Source organism: Aulonocara stuartgranti, assembly GCF_965226115.1.
Source record: "Aulonocara stuartgranti genome assembly, chromosome: 14".
Taxonomy (NCBI): domain Eukaryota; kingdom Metazoa; phylum Chordata; class Actinopteri; order Cichliformes; family Cichlidae; genus Aulonocara; species Aulonocara stuartgranti.
In genome coordinates, this window is record NC_138950.1 from 6,519,810 (window position 1) to 6,541,017 (window position 21,208).

General features: G+C 39.1%; 1 protein-coding gene across 3 annotated transcripts; it reads left to right on the top strand.

Annotated features, from left to right (window-relative positions):
• The first annotated feature begins 37 nt into the window (after positions 1–37).
• On the top strand, positions 38–16,367 carry ppp1r13l (protein phosphatase 1, regulatory subunit 13 like). 3 transcript variants are annotated; one of them, XM_082502970.1, is made up of 13 exons: positions 38–265; positions 8,076–8,156; positions 8,267–8,388; positions 8,766–9,321; positions 9,809–9,901; positions 10,014–10,102; positions 10,468–10,828; positions 10,918–11,378; positions 11,500–11,637; positions 12,215–12,348; positions 14,322–14,488; positions 14,950–15,143; positions 15,269–16,367. In XM_082502970.1, the coding sequence occupies exons 2-13, from the start codon at positions 8,120–8,122 to the stop codon at positions 15,302–15,304; spliced, it is 2,388 nt and encodes a 795-aa protein (XP_082359096.1). In that variant the 5' UTR covers positions 38–265; positions 8,076–8,119; the 3' UTR covers positions 15,305–16,367. The 3 variants fall into 3 exon arrangements, with proteins under 3 accessions (XP_082359096.1, XP_082359098.1, XP_082359097.1); XM_082502972.1 differs by having other exon boundaries at positions 8,093–8,156; XM_082502971.1 differs by having other exon boundaries at positions 38–200.
• The last annotated feature ends 4,841 nt before the right edge of the window (positions 16,368–21,208 follow it).

Genomic DNA, 21,208 nt, shown 5'->3' on the forward strand with positions numbered 1-21,208 from the left:
CTCTTCCCTCACGGATTATATACTTCACCTGGAACAGCTGTGGCAGGAACACCTGGCTCGGGTTACAGCAGTGAAGAAAGCCGAGGGGCTGGACTATCAGCCAAAATAACTCAACTCGGTACGCAGCTATGACTAAATGTCTGGAGCCGCCGCCACAAGAGAGCGACTCAGGCTGATCCCAACTTCAGGAAGACAAGAAGGTTTGGACGCAACGCATTCTCTTCTCTTCAGTTTAGGACAAAAGGACAGGCTCTGATTTGTTGAGGTATGAACTTTTAATTTGTTCCGTAATGCAAGTTTGCCCGTCTTCATGGTCGAAAACTTTAAGTTGCGGTTTAAGATGGTGCCTGCATTACGGATTTGTGCAACGTCGGATTAGTTATCTGTTCGCACCTCAACTGAAGTTATGAAAACTCTTTTTCACAGCGTATCTCCTTTCATTTCTAGTTGATTGTGAGGTTTCTTCTATTTGAGGAAGAGCGTGTACTGTAATGAAAATCAGATGTTACCAACCGTGCCTGGCATGCCACTCTGTCCAAAACCACAAAGAAAAGCTGAAGTGCAAAAGCGAGCTGCTGGCTGGACATTGATGTGCAACCAGTAAAACAATCGTTTATTTACAGTTATGTATATATATATAGTCTAATATAGCTATGTAGAAACACAATATCCAGGGTGTCTTTTCTATCAGTTTTGTGCTTCTATTCTTTTTATTTTTTGATGTGCATTATTATTGGATTGTTACTACACTGGGTCCGGGATGAAATGTATTAATTGTTGTTTTTAGTGTTAGGATAAGCAAGAAATTCATTCATAACATTTGGTGTTAGTATAACCACTATTTCAGTCAATTTTACATCACAAATTCAACTGTGCCAATTTTTTGCTTAATTGAACTGCATGTTGGATCTATACACAACTCTAATTTACAAGCAAAGCAAACCTTCCTGTTGGAACAGGGATGAAATGGTATTTATCCAGAACGTGTGCTTTACATGGTTTCTCTATCAAAACAAGTTTGGCTGCATTTGTTGTACTTGCTGCAACCAAATCGTTAAAACCAAGCAGAATTCAGCAATTTAAAAAAAGAAAATTGTGGTCGAATTCATGTACATACGCATATACCAGCTGATATTTACTTCTTGGTAGTGGCCCTGCTTTGCACCACAGCTTGAGAATGTTACAAAGCAGGCATTGGATGAATGGATCTCGCATGTAACTTCCCAGAAATGTCATATAGCACTGAGAGATTCCTGTGTCATATGCTGTGGAGAACAGTATTATGCTAGAAGTGAAATGAATTACCACCACAGAGACACGAGGCTATGCTAAAAAACAGTTGTCCACATTATGGGACAAAAGGAAGGAAAGATATACTCTTGTTCTGGATTAGTAATCATCACCTCAGCATGTCTCTGGTCTATCCATAGTTTATGTGCTCTTGTGTCTGCAGTGACTGCTTTTATCCCAAGCTTGAGAAGTATAATAGTCATGTATTGTGTAAAGTCTTTGGAAGTGACAGTTGCTATCGTGAATAGAGCGTATTAGTGTGAACTCTTGTTTGTGTAATTATGTAGGTTTGGCTTTCAGTGACTAACTAAGTCTGCTGTGCAGGTGAAAGCACTGTAAAAAAACAAAACAGAGTTCTTTGGGTGGGGTTTTTCCAACTCGTTATCTCACTGTTATCCAAGTCATGCCATGTTTTAATCAGTGAGCCCTTTACGATTAGTCTAATGTCAGCATGGGGTCATAGTCAAATTTAACTAAACTTCTCATGTAACTAGGTCAGCACAAAGTCATAGCGGTTTTTGAAATTAGTTTTACAAGCCTTGACATGACCTTTCACATAAACAGCTCAAGTGTTGCCGGTATCTGTTGATGCAAGAATGCTAATACTAATGATAAAGCCTATCAGTGCATGAAGATCTCAGAATTCTGCAACACAGATTCCTGGTCATTCTCACAGTAATTACACAGCACCTCCCACATGAATCTGCATAATTATCCTTGGGTTTATTCTCCTTTCTCGCCATGTTTTCAAACATTCTTACTACATGAAACAGTGATGAGCCAGTGTAAACATTATGCTGGATGTTGGACTTTGGACTCTTGGGCCCTATTTCAGGAAGCCGGTTTAGTGCAAACTCTGAGTAAGTATACCCTGAGTTAACGAAAACTCTGGGTTTTCGGTTTCACAAAGCGAGTTTAGATTAATTCTGAGTGAGTTACTATGACGACACACTCCGTGAAGCTAACCTGCCCCCTAGCAGGTTTACTTCAACTAACCCTGACGTTCTCCGCCTCTTTGTCAGAAACCTGACTGTAGGAAGTGTCAGACATGGCGTGCCCCTTCCTTGAAGAGCCAGTAGATGTTGAAGCCCAAATTCTCCGCAGAGCTCTCCGCCGGGAGAGAGTGATTAGAGCGCGTTCGGACATTTTATCATTTCCTGATGATTTCCTGTGTGAACGTTACCGTTTTTCAGCACAATCTATAATTTATTTGAATAACATCCTCAGGCCTAATATTGCTCATGTGACACATCACGGACATTCTCTCAGTTCTGTACATATTATTCGTATTGCACTTCGGTTTTTTGCAAACGGGAGCTTTCTGTATAATATTGGTGACGCTGAGCACGTTTCCAAGGCTACCGTCTGTCGGGCAGTCAGGAATGTTACAGTTGCACTGAAACGTCTCCTGTACTCGTTTGTGGTGTTCCCCGGTCACAAACCCACAAGATTTATCAAAGAGGGATGCCACAAAATTGCAGGTATCAGGATGAACGAAACTTAATTCATGATGTGGTGATACTTGAACTACTACTTAAATGTTACATTTATTCTCACGGTTCCCAGGCGTGATTGGCTGTATAGATGGCACTCACATTCCAATCATTGCTCCTTCAGTAAATGAAGGAGACTATGTGAACAGGAAGTCTTTCCATAGCATTAATGTACAGGTACATAGTTCCCTGTAGCATTTCAAACTAACAAATTATTTCATTATAGTAATGGATGCTAATTTGTGTTCTCTGCACTGTGAAGATCATATGTGATGCTGCCAACATTATCACAAATGTAGAAGCCAACTGCTCAGCCTCTGTGAGTGGTGGTGGTGGAGGACCCCCACCTGTTTTTCGGGCCTCCGCTTTTTGTTCTGTTGGCTATAACGGGTCACATTTGAGCATACAGAGTAAGCAAATATGTACTTGTAATGCTCAGATAATTTCAATAAGTGCTTACAGAGGGGAAATTAATGTAGCCTCTAACTGCAATCGATTTACATCGGACAAACAGACCAAGCACTATGGCTCATAATACAATTACACCTTACCTGTTTGGACTATATTTTTATATTTCATTTTTACTTGCTGCCAGGAACGTTTGGGGCCTGTTGGGTTGCACCTGCGCTCAAATCACATCACAAAATCAAATGTATAAAATAAAAAATAAAATAAATATAATAAAATAACGTGTTGAATGGGTGGAAATCCCTAGATCAATGTTTAAATTAACACTCACACATTGACTCTGTCGGCTATGTTTTGCCATGCATGCTCCCTTTCTTTTGCAGCTGAGGCTGTGTTACTTTTTTTCCGCAAAATTTGCATGTTATCGGCATATGCTGCCATCAGAATTTCGGCCTCAAGCGCTGTAAAATACATTGACCGCGCCTTCTTTCCCTCCGTCTCCATGGTGACTTGCTTAATCTGTGCTCCACTAATCAGGGCTTTATGTATCCTCGTGCGCGCGCTTAACTTGGGGTTAAAGCAACTCCGCGTTGACTGAACTAATTGTTATCAGCCTTTCTGAAACCGAATATTCCGAGTTGGACAGTTCGGGGTTACTCAACCCTGAGTATCGTTTTTCACTCTGAGTTTTCTAAACCGGCTTCCTGAAATAGGGCCTTGGTATTTAAAATCTTACTATGCAAGAGCAATTGAAATGTATGTTCATTGATGATGACTTACAGGTAATGTTTGCTTTAGGACTTTATGATAAACAAAAATGAAAAGCAGGCCACAAAGGGAAGTTGTATAAAGGGAATGCTTTATCATGCTGTTGCAAGTTTTCTGCCAGCACAAAGCCAAAGTTCTGGAGGAAGGATATGAAGGAGGGACCGACAATTGTGAAAGAGAACAGGCAGGAAATTAGTACCTAGATAGAAATATGTAGTTAGGATAAAACTAAAGAATTGGATGTGTAATCATGAACTTCTAGCGAAAGACTTAAAAGGAGTGGGAAAGGGAGAGACTGCTTGTAGTCTTGGTTAGACACACCCTAGCATTTTGCAAAGCTAATGATTATTGTCTTTAATCTCTAAATTTCCATTGTGCTTCCCATAGTTTCTCTCTGTTTTTCAGGGTGTCCTAACAGAATTTTAACATTTTGCACTGCCAGTAGTTTTGGGGACAGTAGTTTTGTCAAGTGCCATTTTATATTTTATTCCTGTGGCTTTTATGTTGGCTTCACCACTTGAAAGAGCTAATTGTTGCTGTATTGTACTACATTCTAGTCTAAGCACTGGCAAGAAAATCAAAATGTGGTTTTCCAAGAAACTAACCATGACACAAAACCAGAAATAGACGACAGCACAGCTGCAGTAGCCACAAGCTGTCAGTTCACTTTAAACGTCTAGATGATTGATGTTTTTTCGCTTCCATATTTGCATATGCTTCTATCTTTATTTACTGTAGCACGTCTATTAAAATGTGGAACAATTGCCTCAAGAGATACTATATGTGATAACTGAAAGGATATTGGCTGTTCCAACAAACAAAGTTATTGACTATATATCTCTGTCTTCACTTCTAAAAACATTTTTTTCTTTACACAGAGTTGTCTAGATTTTTTATTATTTTTTTAGATTCATACACTTGCATAAGATAAAAGTGTTAAGTAAACAAATGAAACCTATTGTGATTAAAAAGAAACAAACAAGGAGAAATAAATGAAAGAGATTATCTCAAAACAAACACTAAAATAGCACAAAAACAAAGGCAAATCCAGAATCTAAATGTTATTATGATAGGTATGTCATGGAAGATGATAGAACACAAAATAAAAGTAAAGTGAAAGGAGAGAAATAATTCAATATTGTCATTATATTAACTGCAGTAATGTGCTTTATTAGTTTGCAATAAACTAAGTTATAAGAAAAGTTAACGTCGTAAACACACCCAAAAGAGTAATTAAAATCTGCGGTCCCCAACCTTTTTTGCGCCACAGACCTGTTTATGCCCGACAATATTTTCACGGACCGGCCTTTAAGGTGTCGCGGATAAATACAACAAAGTAAAACTAGTACCGGTACTGAAAAAAAGAAGATTTATTCATAACACACGTGAAAAGACCCAGGAAAACCGAGTTAACGATAAAAACGATAACAAAATAACGCTGAAAACCGATAAAAACCCTGAAAACCATATTTTTCACACCTGAGCCTCAACTCTCGCGGCCCGATACCAAACGACTCACGGACCAATACCGGTCCGAGGCCCGGGGGTTGGGGACCGCTGATTTAAATCATTTTAAAACACTGTTTAAAAAAAAATTGCTTATCTTTGCTTGTTTTCACTTCTAGTTGAGCAGCGTAGCCTGGCTTTTCTATGCAAATACAGTCTTGTTTACTTTGTCTTACTTGATCATTTTCAGTGTATATTTGTTGTTGATTTAGTGATGGATTTGTCCAGTGTATATTTTCTGTAACCTTGTACAGCACTTAGGTCAGCAAAGGTTGTTCTATGTGGGCTAGAAAAATAAACTTTAACTTGACTTGACTTCTTACATGCATCTAAAAATAAATTACGTAACATCTAATTATGATTCCGTTCTAGTTTTAGTGAAGTTCAAGTGTTCTGGCAACACAAAGCCAAAATTGTCGGAATCAAGAGAAAATAGCAAAGGTGCCAAACGGCATGCAGAGTTTCACAGGAAGAAAAAGGGTGGGGTGAATAAAATCCTGGGCAGTAAAGAGAGAGTTCAGTGAATGAGTGATCAGCCTGACCTTTGTGAGTCACCAAGAGTGCAATCTCTTTTTGTGTGAGCTGCTGTTGACAGTGGTAAGCGTTCAAGTGTGCTAATGTGTGAGAATGTCTCACTGGGAGGAGTAAGGAATGTGAGCCTGCACCCAGGCCTGACTGAGATGTGACAAGTTCTTGCTACAAAGCATGACAAATAGTATGAATAACACTTATCTGATTCTGCTGTAAATTTAGTATTGGTTACTTCATATAACCCTTGTTTGCTCTGGCCAGGGCTAATTTTCAGTTGGTATTCTAATTAATCAGAATTATGTAGAGCAGGGTGTGCATAACCAATGCTGGTTGAGATTGGTCCAGACAAGGTTTCTTTATGTACAAACACAACAATATTAAACAACCGGGGACTACGAAGCTCAATCTCGCATCTCTCTTCATGACTAGTGGAAGTGGCTTGGCTCCTTTAAACCACTAAAAGTGAACCGAGGAACATTTCCAAAAATGTTTTATATTTTTTCCTACACATTATGCGTATTAAATTCATTTTCATCGTCATGTACATGTGTAATCTGTGTCTAGTCTAACACAATAAAAATCAAAGTATCAGGAAACAGCATCTGAGTGAAAGTGAGGAGGTTCAATAAATCTGTCCTCTGTCACAACCTTTTCCCCCCATTATGCCTAAACTAGGGATGTCGCAATAAACTGAATATAGGACGGTAAGGACAGGTAAAACTGGGTGGTTTGCAGTATAGTGTTACAGTCTACAGTACTGTTGCACTGCCTGCAGGGCAAACTGGGTTCCATGGTTATAACTCTTGTAGGTCCTGGATAGCAGGAGAGACTTTTGCAACAGCAAAGATGTTGGTAGAAGTCTACTGAGCATTGAAATAAAAGCTGATTTTTATAATACTTCAAAAATAAATGTCCAAATGTCTTGATGTTCTTTGGTAGGCTGCTGACTGACAGGACTTGCTTCTTGAAGGTGTCACTAATTTGGCACCTTACTACTGTAAACTAGTTTGAACAATGTTCTTTAGTAACATCAAATTTCACTGTCATTCTAGCTTTATACTAGCTATGGATTGGAAAGCAGCCATTGCGGCTCATGTAACATCTACTTGCCTACTGCAGAATGTAGTTGGCTAACTATACAAAGAACCATAAACCACAAAGGAAATCTGCTGGAACTCACAATATAAATTATTAGATAAGGGTGATAAGTTAAGCTTTCAACATGACAGAGTTACTTTTAGAAATGTCATGAACTAAAGGGTCTTCATAAGATTTCTACTGCATGAACAATATTTACTGGACCTAAAGGCTGAAGATGCACTATAAATGTATGTTTTAAGTTTACTGAGAAACATGCAGTGGTGACTCTCAGCTTTTTGTAGTGCATCCAAATGTATACACAAAAAAGCCTTTGCAAAGGCTTCTATGCAAAGTGGTTATTACTGCGCAGCTCATTGTTCGTATTTTTTTATTGGCTTAAACTCATTAACAGAATAGCCCAGCTTGCATCGGCGTCTCTCTGGTTGTTAGTATTACTATACTTTGTCACACACTTGAAGCTGTGCTGCACCTGTCTGTCTGGCCTGTCTGTCTGAAACTGACACTCCAACATAAGTCATAAGTGATGTTAAGCTTGAGCACCTGGTATCTCAGATAACTTGGTTGAGTCAGTAGGTATGATGAACACGTGCAACCAGCACTTAAAAGGGCGCTCAAATGTCTATAACGTCATTATAAATGTTTGCAATTGTGCACTATGTCATATTTCTGTTTTTGAACTTTCAGTAATCAGGAAATTGTGACTTGTTTAGACATGACAGGCATTCGGCTTATTTGGAAATTGCCTGAAGGTAATTTCAGCTTGGAGCTGAAAGGGAAGAGCTAAGCAAAGTAAATCTTGCATGAAACCTAACTTTCAAGGTTGATTTAAAGTGAATTAGGGTTCGAGGAAGTCTGTGTGTAGTTCAGTATTAGGAGAAACATTTCCTGTAAAATGTTAATTCTTCTAAAAAGATGATAAAAAGCTTGTAAGCTGATGGAAGTGTTTTGTTTTTTGGATTTTTTTTTCTGTCCTAACAGGTGGCGTTTGTTTTCAGGAGCAAGTTATTGCTATCTGATGAGTCATGAGTTCTCAAACAAGTTTTGGGAGCAGCATGCTGTGTGAGTTTCCACTAATGTTTAACTTTTCCACTTGGCTCTGTGTATATTTGTACATGTGGGAATAATATCCTCTGCTAATTGAGTTTTGTACATTTGCGGTTTATATTCAGTCCAGACCATGAATGATGATCTGAGCGCATCACTCGCTACAGCAGACGAGTTATCCAAAGAGTTTAACTCCTTGCTGCAGGAGGCCTCCACCAGCAATAACAACACAGAGTCTAAGTCACAGGTACTCACTCATACACACACATGTAGTACTAGTTTCCCTCTTTTAGCTGTTAATTTGCACTAGTTTATAATAGTTACATTTTGTAGTCCTTCAAAGTGTGCAACATGGGTGGAAATATCAAGGCAGTGGTTGATTTATTTGTTTTTTCCTTTCCTCTGTTTCTAAATTAAATTTGCCAGTGAGGGGCTTTCCTTGTCCTGATTTTTTTGTAAATGTGTGAACACAGACCAAAATAAAAACTTTCATTCAAATTCACTTGCACTCTTTCAAACACACCCTTGTACAGATGTAGTTGAATGCCAACAAAAACATGTTGACATGTTTGTGTTTAAAACAAAACAAAACGCAGTGATATCCATATCTCTTTTTTTCTGTAGGCCACCTCCAGTATCTCCAGAGAGCAGCCTCAGTCCAGTTGGTCTTCCAGCACTTCCACTACTAAACAGGCATCCGGTGGCAGCAGTAATGGATCTCCCAGCTCTTCAGCTTACTCCACAAGCTCAGCATCCTTCCATCCCATTGACTCTGTCAGTTCTAACAATAATAATACCAGATCCTCCCCCGTATTCCCACCAAGCCCACTATCATCCCCAAAGCTCCAAAGAAGTGCACATGCTCCAGTCCGAGCTGGATCTGACATCGTCCACCATAGTTACAGCCATTCAGCTCAAAACACGAAGTATAATTCTTTGCCTCATTATGACAAGAGCCCACGAAGCTCAGTTAGCTCCACTGATAGAAGCCCTGCTCCAAACTCAAAGGCCGTTACTTTGGAACCATCAGCTTCAGCCCATTCCAATTTGCTCAGACCTTATGACAGCAGCCAGATGCGTCCAAGGTCGCCTCGATTCGACAGAAGCCATTCTCCATTGTCTGCCAATTATCCAATGTCCAGCACGCTTCCCAGAAATTTTAGCAGTTCCAGGCAACAAGGTAAAGTTTTCATTTTCAGGACATTTAAACTTAATTATCATGAAATTCATTTTACTTTATTACCTTTGTAGTAATTTTAATACATTTTATTAAGAAACTAGGTGAGCAACTACCCAACAATTCAAATTAAATTACCTCAACATATCTGGATATAAGTCAGGATTTGAGATTCAAATATTGTCTGATTAAATAAAGGGGTGTGTTGGGTAGAGATGTCATTAAAGTGTGGCTGAAAAAGCGCTTCTTAGTCAACAAGATAAAAAAAAATAGATAGATAAATAGATAAAAAACAGACTCACTTTCTGAACATGAAAGCAAATCTAAAAGTAGACGTGTCACAGTGTTCTTTCAGTTATAAAAAACAAACGCATGAAAATGTTATAAAAAATAATACTGGTCCGTAAGCTTATTAACTTTCTAGCACACTTGCTCTATTTTTGTTTTTCCTTTGCTCATATTTTTGTTGCTTTATCTCCCACAATCTCAGACGAGGCTGTGCAATGGCAGAAGAGTCCTGGCAAGTGGAATGAGACAGATCTGGACATGTCTTATGAAAGGAAGCCTCATCACACTTATGACAGTTAGTGGTTTTATGACCATTTAAAGTGAATTTCTGGAATGAGTCTCTGCAAGTAATCTAAGCAAGTTTTTTTTGTTGTTGTTCTTTTTGTTTTTTAACCTTGCTGTTGCAGAGACAGAGTGGCTGCGGTCAACTATGCCAAATCCAAATTGGAAAGAATCCAACCTCGATGGCCCTTCTCCAGCTCCAAGCCCCATAAAAGTAAATTGTAATACAAGATGAAACTTGTTTGTATGGCTTTTGTGTATCTCAACGCTTTAATTCCAATGAATCTGCTTCCAGACTCCCTGCAGTTCATGAGAAACTTCAGATATGCAAATTACTCTATTTCCTTGTTTTTTCATAGATAAGAAAAAGTTGATCCCAACATTAGTGAACAGGATGCACCTTTCCTAAAAATCTTGATCTCAATTCAGAGCATGTTTTTTGTAATGCTGCATTTTTTGTCTTCTGTGGGACAGAAAAATGTCCAGTTTAATGAAAAAGAACACGAAAACCCCCCAAATTACTTCCTCCATTGAAATAAAAGGAAAAAAAGTGTCCCTTTTTTGTTTCTTCTGTTACAGGATCGTCTCTCTAATACTCTTCAGTTTTCCAGTGGATCCCTCCCCCGTAATGCACGTATTGCAGTACCACCATCTCAGTCTCACTCCCCTTACCAGTCTCAGCCCATCTCCCGTATTTCTATTCCTCCCAATTCAACTCAGTCCCGCCAGCATAAACCCATTCCTCTTTCTGTCATCATGCGCCTTCAAAATCCTTATTGGGGAGCAATGATAGCCCCCCAACCCAGAGTGGTTGGAGGACAAAGTGACATGTCACCTTACCAACCTGCTGTACCCGTCCCAAAGGAATTCTTCCAGCCTCCTGCAGTTCAGCCACAACTGAAGCCACCTGAGCTGTGGCAGCCAGCTCTATACAGTGACGGTAAAACACATTTTACATTAGCAAACACTTCCTCACTATGGTTTATGAATCTCTGTCTTATAAATGGTGATTTTTATCCATGATTGTAGTGCTGAACCCAGCGGATATAGATGCAGAGTTAGAGCGGTTGGTATCTGCTCAGCAGAACCCTGTAAATTTGGAAAATCCTGCCATATCAGAGGGTAGTGTGGAGACCGAGGGCACCAATCAGCAACCTCCTCGGCCCCTAAGCCCCACCACGCTGCAACCAGTGGTGGCGCCTGATGCCCAGAGCCATGTGACCCCTGTCATCGAGGAAGTCCTGCGCATCAGGGCAGAAATTCCCAGAGCCCTGAAGAGGAGGGGCTCTGTGAACCTTTCAAAGCCCCTGAAGAAGCCCTCGCATTACCAACCAAACCAGTACAAACATCTTATCAACAAGCTCTTTCGCAAGGAATACCATAACAAGGCGGACAAAGGTAGTGAGAGTAGCAGCTCATCAGATGGGGAGGACAGTGCTTTACCCCCTCCCCCTCCACCTAAGACACCCACTCTCATTAAAAATGACAAAGTAAGTATTTAACAACAATAACAATTATAACAATAGCGTCTAATGTTTTAAAAGGTGGAATGCAATCTTCTGCAGCCAAGTGTTTGGCTTTATACAAACTGATATTCTGTTTTTTGTGCAGAATTACCGTTCAATTTTGCGCCTACCTAATCGAAAGCGCAAAAATTCTGGCAGGCGGGCTCGGCTTAGCCCGCTGGTGCTTGTACTTGATGGAGCTTTAGCTGGAGACCTGGACACAGTGCAGAAAGCTGTCCAGGAGGTATGTATACTAGCTCTATCTCTCTATCTCTATCGCTAGCTTAATTATGTTAAGAATTTAAAGAGAACTTCACTTAGCAAAGTCCAGACATAAACTGTGCAGGCAGCAAGGTTTGGATGTATTTCAAGAAAATAGCATGATCTCCGAGGGCTGCCCATAATAGTTATATTTTTTTTTTTCCACTTCTTTAGTTTACATCAGCAGCCTAAATACAGTTTATTGGACTGCAACAGTGAAGTGACAGACTTCCTGCTCCAGTGCCGTATTTAGACATTAAGAAGTACTGAAAATTGTGAAAAAATGTTTTATGTTTAACTTTAGTTTTCTGAAGGAACACATGCTGAGTATGCGTTCTGTTTTTCAGCTCATCTCTGAGTCTTCCAGTCAGCACAATAGCTTCAACTCCTATTTTAGAAAGAAATGCTGACAGTCATGCTAAACGAATGTCAGAGTGGATAAACTGGTTACAACAAATGCAAATCTTATTTGTTTTATGTCTGCAATTTGTTTAAATGGTGGGTGGAAATAAATCACATTTAATCTGACAAATCTACTGTGTGTAAAATGCTTTTCCAAGATGAGTGATCCCAGCCAACCAAATGAAGAAGGCATCACTGCCCTTCATAATGCCGTCTGCTTTAGGCATCACGATATCGTGGACTTCCTGGTTCGGATTGGAGTTAATGTCAGTGCACCTGACAGCCATGGCTGGTAAATATTTGTTTACTGTTGTATACATCCTCTTTCTCTTATTTCCTCTTATGTTTGTCTCCTGTAAAAGCCTTTGTGTAACTAGTTCATATAACTTATTTCAGAACACAACATTACTCCTTGTTTGCACAGCCATGTGGACAAAAGGTACAGCCTATTTCAGTTCAAAAGATTAACATAAAATTGGTCTTACATTTGGATAGATGAACATTACATGGCATAGTGTTATTATTATTTTTTAACCAAAACTCAACCAAAATGCAGAAGGAAAAATTAAATACAGCCTTAATATTTCCATAAGGCTTAAGAGGGTAAGTAGCACACAGGAGCTGCTGATCAAATACACTTGATTAACTGATCATCAATAAGTGTGACCACCTCTATAAAAGCAGAGGTTTTGGTAGTTTGCAGGTCTGGTGCATTCAGGTGCGTGCACCAATGATCTCAGAGAAGCAATTATTGTTTCCTACTGTTCTGGAAAGAGTTATGAAGCTATTTCCAAACAAGATGAAATCCATCATTCTACTAGGAGAAAGATTACCGTATTCGCAAAAGGAAAACATTGAAGACAGCTGCCAGTAAATGTTCCAGTACATTCACCCCAACGTCAATGTTAAGACAAATTAAAATTGAGATAAAAAAAAGCACCATTCAAAATACACCAGTCCTCAGCCTGTTAAATGTTACATTTCATTCCTCAGCATGTTAAATGTTACAGTTCATGGCAGTACAATTGGACAAAGACTGAACAAGTATGATTGTTTTGAAGGGTTGCCAGGAGAAAGCCTGTTCTCTCTAAAAATAACATGGCAGCATGGCTTAGGTTTGAAAACCTGCATCTGAACAAATCACAAGGCCTCTGGAACAAAGGTTCTCATTTAGTAAGAATGCCTGCACACAAATTCATTCAAACATATCATGCCAAATCAGTCTTTTATACCAAATTGGTTCAAAATGTATGAACACAGTTAGAACAAAGTGATGAAGGCCTAACTTTGGAAAGCTTTTTCAACTTTTCTGGCTTTCTCTTTGGGTGCAATTGTTTCCATTTTCAGTTGGCCCTGCTTTCTTGCCATAGATGCGTAGACTTTTGTCTTACAACATCGACCACTTTTCTCATGTTTAATAAATTCCATATTAATTTTGTGTATACACATAACTTTTGCACAAAAGAAATGTATACTTGAACATTTCCATGCACATATTAGTAAACAGCTCTCTAAAGAATATCTTTAATATCTAAAGAATGTCTTTTTGGGCAGACATGCCCGAAGTGGAGATGCACTACCTCACATTTGGTGAAAACCAAACACAAACACCTCATACCAACTGTCAAACACAGTGATGGAGCGGTAATGTCTGGACTGATTTTGCAGCTACAGGACCAGGGCAACATGTAGTTTTTGAGTATACTGTAAACTTCTTTATATACAAAAGTATTCTAGAATCAGATGTGAAGTCTTTTTGACTAAACTTGGTCATCCGTCCTACAGGGCAAAGATTCTAAGCATACTGGTAAATCGACAACAGACTGGTTGAAAAAGAAAAGAATTAGCCTCACTGAAATGCTGTGGTGGAACCGTAAGTGAACTGTGCATAAATGAATGCCTGCAAAGCTCAATGACCTCAAGCAACGTTGCTAAAAAAAAAGTGGGCCATAGTTCGACCATAATGACATGAGAGTCTGATAAAGTCATACAGAAAACGTTAACATGTAGTGTGCTTAACTTTTCTTTTTTTGCATTTTGGTTTTGTAAATATTTCCCTTTGGCTGTGCTGACAAGGATAAAGGTTTTTCAGTCTAAGTTATCATTTGATGAAGTTGATCTGAAGGAGTTGCAAAGGAATAGATGTTTTATTTTTTAATATAATGTTATATCCTGGTATCCAAAGCCCTGGAACTGGAAGACGGTGTACGGATATATCCATATCTATAAATACAACATAATTAAAGCTCTTTATGTGGCCCACAGGACTCCTCTTCATTGTGCAGCCTCTTGTAATGACCGTCCTCTTTGTGAGTTTTTGGTGAGGAGTGGGGCTGCCGTCATGGCCGTTACAGAAAGAGACAGAGCTACTGCCTCCCAGAAGTGTGACCCTTATGCTCCTGGATATGAGGAGTGTGAAACCTTCCTGAGGGGTGAGACAACAACTCCCACACGTAAACTGTACTATGAACTGTTTAATTAGTCAAATAGTACTTATAACGTATCATATGATATTTTCTACTGATGTAATCTGCTCCATGTTTAACCTCAGTGTCAATTGTTTTGTTAAATAGCATTCAGCCATTCACAGACATGTACAGAATATGTATATATATTGTATGTTGTAATATAAATAATAGTAAGAAAAATAATAATCATAATTAAATAGTTTTGTTCAAAATCTACTCCCAAAGAAATGTTAGGAGGATTACAAGTTTTCTTTCTTTCTTTCTTTTAAAAAAAATAATTTTAAGAATACAACGTAGGAACACTTTAAGGTGGCGTTCAAAAGCAAATATAGTGACCTCTAGCCTCTCAATGAACACTATTCCAAACTACTGCTTTCTGGTACAGCAGTTTTTATAGTTATATGTATCCTGTTTTCTTTCTTCAGCTGCGGAGGAGGCCATGGGGGTGGACAACAGCGGAGTGCTTTATGCTCTGTGGAGCTACCCAGCTCAGGCAGCAGATGAACTGAGCTTTAAAGACGGAGACATGGTCACCATCCTCCAGAAACCTGAGGGGTCAGACTGGTGGTGGGCCTCACTGTGTGGCAGGGAAGGCTTTGTTCCAAACAACTACTTTGGGGTAAGACACCACTTTCTAAATAAAGAAAACATCAATTCAGTCCTTTTCTCCTGATTTCATGATTTTCATTTTGCAACAAAACATGACTTTTAATTGTTTTCATGTTTGTTTTTTTCTTTTTCTAGCTTTTCCCGAAGGTTCGGCCGAAATCTCTGTGTTAAGTGGCATCCTGATTATCAGGTCTGGTCAAACTGATGCAGGGAATATTCTCAGATGCTTTATAGCTTCAGACTTTTAGTTGAACAAACTGTCTGTACGGCCATAAAAAGACTGCAGACCTAAAAGATTTTTTGTGATCTGTCAGGGAAGGAGAGGCAAAGGTGAAGTCTCTATACTCCTTTTGGCTGTACTGACAAGGATAAATCTTTTTACGTTTGTACCGGCTTGGCTGTAGAATAATTATCTATGTTACAACTCTATAACAGATAGTCAAGTTTTGTTGTCTATCCAAATGTTACAAAGGGGTGAAGGTCCATGTTGTTCGGATTACTTAGGCTTCAGTCAAGGGTTCACCATACAATGAGTAAAAAGTTGGTAAGGTTACTAATCAGAATGCAAACACTGGCTTTTGATGTTCAGTCAACTTATCAGCAAAGTCATGGCAGGTGTGTGAAATCTTGTGACTGCTCAGTTTAGAAATGCTTTGCTTCAATCAAAGTAAAATCTAAGTTTCCATTCCTGGAAAAGTTTGCAGAAAGGAAGCACCACAGTAAAAGAGAGCAGTTAGCAGGGAATGTTTTACTTTACATAATATTTCAGAAATGTACTCAGATATCACAGTCTTTGCAAATAGTTTCTCAGATATTAGTACTAGTATTTAACTGTAACTTTTTCTGGCTACAGTGGCTGTTAAATCCTAATAACAACAATATTCTTGAAATATGTGTGATTTTTTTGAATGTCAGGAGTTGTGTTCTCCTATCAGTACGGCGGTAGTAGGTTTACCATAGTATTTTCAACCTCAGTATTTTCTTTTTGCCTTCAGGTTTGTGTTGTATGTTTATGCTCACTAAATAAGTGTGTCTTTTTTGAAAGTGTTTTCCGGGTGGATGTGTTTGTGTGTGTACTCACAGTGGTGTAGTGCATGTGGTGACAAAAACTGGTTTTATTATATTTTTTTTTTTGTTTCACTTGTTACTAGGGCCCTCTGTGCATCTAACCTTTAGGCTTCTACGGAGCACATAGTGATCAAATTTTTGAATACTGAATAAAAAGATGAAAATCTTGTTTTTGTTTTTGCCTTTTCTTTAAAATGTGCTGTATTTGGAGTTTTGTTACTTGAAAATACCATTTTGAAATGTCCCTTACTGACCAACAGATGGCATTGTATTATTAAGTATTTCAACAGCTGCATGTTTTGCAAGCAAAAACTGTATATAGTAATATATGACAAAGCACCATTCAAGGCTGGTCTGCAGCATTATCCCACACTGTACATTATACATGGAAAAACATCTGCTAATTTCTTTTATTTCTTCTTATTTGAAGTTGCATTCATTTCCCTGGTCTTTTTCAGTCTTTTTGCTTTTACACCACAGAGCACCCACAGGACTGCTGTGATATTTAATGAATTAGTTAACTGTATTCTTATGAATAAGTGTAATTACCGAAAAAGCTACACGCATGATGAACAGGTTTTTTTTTTTTAAATTAACTCTGATTTGCATCTTTTGATCTACAGACTATCTGCACTGATATTAACACCAACGCTTGTATTCTTCAACACAATCCCTGAGGACAATTACTGCCAACACTGATTGAAGCTGACTGCTGTTTTCTTTAAATGTTTCATGTTATGCAGATTATACAAACATGATAATAATGACATACAGTTAGTGGATATACAGCATCACTGTTAACTCTCTCACACACACACAGCTGTGATGAACTAATGCTGTGTGTCTGGTGAATAATTCAGGTGATTTAAGTGAACTGAAATGTCCAGTGGCCTGTGGCAGAATACATAATGTTTCACTGAAATAGATCTTCAACTCAGCTAGAAGGCCATGGTATAGAGCAGGAACACATGATGCAGTGAAAAATCATTTCGTCTTAAATTAAAAAACAAGAAGCTGTTTAAGTCAGCAACTCAATGAGGTAAGATGTTGTTGTAAGCTGTTTCACTCTTTTGGTTTCTAGAAAGATAAAATTGCAGCAAGCTGATGAGCAAGTTGAGCCATTTCATCAGTTTTCATAATCGCGGTTTTGTTTTGTTCTTTACATTTAAAATTGATACTGCTATTTTATAAATAATGAGTTCTTGTCACATAAACTAATAGTCCCCCTCATTGTTAAACCCAGCACAGTTCAGTGTAGTAATTATAATCTGAAAGTTTGAACCTAATGGTTAAACACTGCCTTCCTCTGCAGCCAATGCTTTGGTTTACAAAGCACAACATTTTCTGCAGTAATTTCTGTTTCTGAAAAGTCTAAAACCCCCTTTTTTTCTTTTGCATATAATCACAAGTCTTCAGTCAAACCCATATCTCTTTGCAAGACCTGCACTGGTAAAAGAACTGCATCTGACGTTGTGAAGACTTCTTTGCAGAACAGTAATTCTCTTCAAGCAGAACTCATTTGCTGCCTCATTTAAACCCCATTATAACCACGATGGACCAAAATGAACTGTTAGTGCCGTGGCCTGCTGTCGGAGGAGTGTGGCACACCTGCACACACACATATAATGGTTTCAGACAAGCTGGCTTTCTCAGAGAGCATATTTCCCAATCGGTGTCTGGCAACACTACTTGACATAGCAGGCTGGCCCTTTACTGCTGCAGACATATAAGAACGTAATCACACAGAGAGAAAGTGAGCTTTACTGTCACAAAGTGAAGTAGAAAGCTGAAGGAAATCTACTAAAAATAGGGACAATAAATGTTAGAACTGGATGAAAAAATTAAATGAAGAGACATAAAAGGTGTAAAACGACACAGCAGGCAGTTTTCTGTTTGCGGAGAAATGTAGCGATTATCTATAGAGCAACTAGCCATGAAAAATGTGATTCATACCCTGAGTGATTGAGAGTATGTTGAGTCAACAGATATAATCTAAAATCTGTTCCGATAATGTCCAAAAGAGAAAAAATATATAGAATAAATCACTTTTACTTGCGAAAAAGTATAAAATCATTTATAAGAACACACATACCCACAAACACACAGTTTTCAACCAGAGCAACCAGTTGACCCAAAGGGCATCAATATTATATGTTTTTACCTTTGAGGTATTAATCAGATGCCCTTCTTTGTTAGTCTTTTGGGTGACTTAGGGCAGGAAAGCATCTTCAGCGTGAACTTGGGGAACGCTTTGCTTCATTATTTAAGAACAACAAACGAGTATACATTTGCTTTTCTAGCACTACAGTGCAGCAACAAATATGCATATCTGTTTTTCAGCTATCAGAACTGTACTGACGTCTTCTCGTATTCTGTGAAAATTATGTGTGACAGCCAGCCAACTGCCTTCAAGGGACATCATGTTAGTGTCTGTTGGCATGTGGACTTGTTTGCATGCATGCACGCACATGTGCCTGTATTTCTGCATTCTTTCTCAATCAGACACTGAGGTGAGCAGACAGATCCATGCAAATATGTCCACTCCGCCTTTTTCTTTCATTCTTTCCCTACCACATCCATTCTTCCTGTGTTCCCACTCTGTGCTCCTGTGGAGTAATGAATAATAGAGGAGTGCTTGTCCTCCCTTGCTCCCCTAGTTAATCAGAGCTCGCCTGGCTGCCCTCTTCTCTGCCACTCCTCACTTTAATAAATCATTCAGGCCTTCAGGACGACAAGTACGTCAGAGGAAGCTATAAGCAAGGGTTGCAGTGGTAAAAACCCTCTCTTACAACAACCTATATCTCCTTTGCTCCAAACCAGGAACAACCCTCTCTCACTATCGTCTCTCTTACCTATGTGTGTCCTTTATTTTTTCAGTCACCCCATCCATTCTTTCACATTTTTTTACAAATTTTTTATTTACAAGACAAGCAAGTCCTCTTTTCACTTTCTCTCTCCCACGGGGAAGCATTTCACTTCAGCTCTCACTCCAGCGAGGTCCAACCTAACACATATTGTTCTCATTCCTCATCTCTTTCCTCCCCCTTCTTCCTCCGTTCCCTTTGTCTGCCCTCACTGCCTGAGCAGAAATTCCCTACTGGCATGACGTCACATAAATATGAAGTGGTAATGCTGCATAAAGGGTCATAAATGGAATGGATAAAAAACAACAAGACAATCATGAATTGAAGGATGTGCAGTGAAAGTGTAATATCCCTTTTCATATTAAATATCCAATCATATGATACAGTTGAGAAAACCTAATTTGGGAAGGTGCCTGTTGAACTCCATTATAGGAAGAAGTTGAGTTAGTGAATATTTTCAGCCGCATTAGATCCTCAGATGTATTTTGATAAAAGAGTTGTTGGGACCCTTTATCAAAAAGATGGAAGGAAGGTGATGATCAGCTAGCAGAAGTGTGACTTAATGCTGAGAAAGAGCATTACAGATCTGATGTCTGCTTTGAGAGTGTCGATGGAGAAGTATAGAGAAGGTCACAGTTGCACTGTGTCTTTATGGATCTAGAGAAAACATATAATAGGGTGCCAAGAGAGGAACCGTGGTTCTGTATGAGGGAGTGAGGAGTGGCAGAGAAGTAACTGAGGGTGATACAGAACATGTATGAGGGCAGCAAGACAGTGGTGGGGTGTGTACAAGTAACATATGGGTTCAAAGTGGGAGTGGAATTACATCAGGGATCAGCTCTGAGACCCTTGCTGGTTGCAGTGGTGATGAGCAGACTGACAGGTGAGGTCAGTCAGAGAGGTAAGGCTGTGAGTGTTTGGACATGTGTAGAGGAGGGATAGTAGATTAACTGGATAGAGGATGTTGAAGATGGAGCTGCTAGGGAATAGAAAAAAAAGACAGAATGCAGAGAAAATTCATGGATGTAATGAAAGAAGACATGCAGAAGGTAGATGTGACAGAGGAGAATGCTGGGGATAGGATGAGATGGAGGCAGATGATTTTCTGTGGCCTCCCTAAGGAGACAAGCAAGAAGAAGAGGAGTCAGGATGACATCACCAACTAGCCTGGAGCACACTCAGATTACATCCATTAATCCACTGGGATTGAGTCTGCTATGAATACAACAAATAAAACTAAGATGCTGCGTCAGTCAAGCAGTTGATTCAGTGCATAAACTAATTTCTACTGAAACCTTAAGGCCTCTCCACTGCTTACCACCTTTCTGCAATGTATAGATGGAAATATATTAAAAACAAAACTGGAAAAGAAGTGGAAAGGTTGACTGTTATCGCTGTAAATAACACTACTGATGAGTGTATTTTGTTAGCCTGATGCTTTGACAAGAAGGTGCACTCAGGTGTTGGATCTGGTGCTCATTAAGGGGCTTCAAGAACAAATGCCAGAATGGATTGGTGAGGGGAAAAACATAAAATTCCACAAAAGCTTCTGTTTGCCCCTTATATTTATCATTGTTCTGTCATTTTATATTTCTCAATTTTCCTCTTCCATCAGGATACACACAGAGCTTCTAGGTATCATGACTTTATGTGAACAATCTTTGCTTCTAACCCTGTCTCTTCTGGGTGTTCTCAGCCTCTTTTAGTCCTTTACAGACAGACTGTCTGAGCAACAATTATTCTTAATCTGACTCCATTAACCAAACACCCCCCATTCCCATCACTTCCTCGGCAGGAGGATATTAATCACTTTAATTGCCAGAAGACCTCAGACCTGAGGCTCCTGTCCAATCCCCCATCTTTCATCTTGTCTGTTTGGATGTTTCTGTCTTTGTCTGCTTTTATCTTTATTTGCTCTTCCTCTGTATTAACCCCCCCCCCCCCCCCACACACACACACACACACACACCTCCCCCTTTCCCATCATGATGTCACGTGCATAAAAATGACAAAAAGAAAAAGAAAAAGCTTTTTCTTTATTCAGCCTCCCCTCTCAAGTAAATCAATTACTCTTGAATTGGCACTTAAGCATTTATTTCATTACTTACCACAATTTCATTACACTAATAGAAATCCAGCCAAA

Excerpts from the sequence above, each read along its gene's own strand:
- ppp1r13l (XM_082502970.1), top strand. The coding sequence starts at position 8,120 with ATGAGTTCTCAAACAAGTTTTGGGAGCAGCATGCTGT. Across the intron at positions 9,322-9,808 it reads TAGCAGTTCCAGGCAACAAG|ACGAGGCTGTGCAATGGCAG; the intron begins GTAAAGTTTTCA and ends CCACAATCTCAG. Across the intron at positions 10,103-10,467 it reads CAGCTCCAAGCCCCATAAAA|GATCGTCTCTCTAATACTCT; the intron begins GTAAATTGTAAT and ends CTTCTGTTACAG.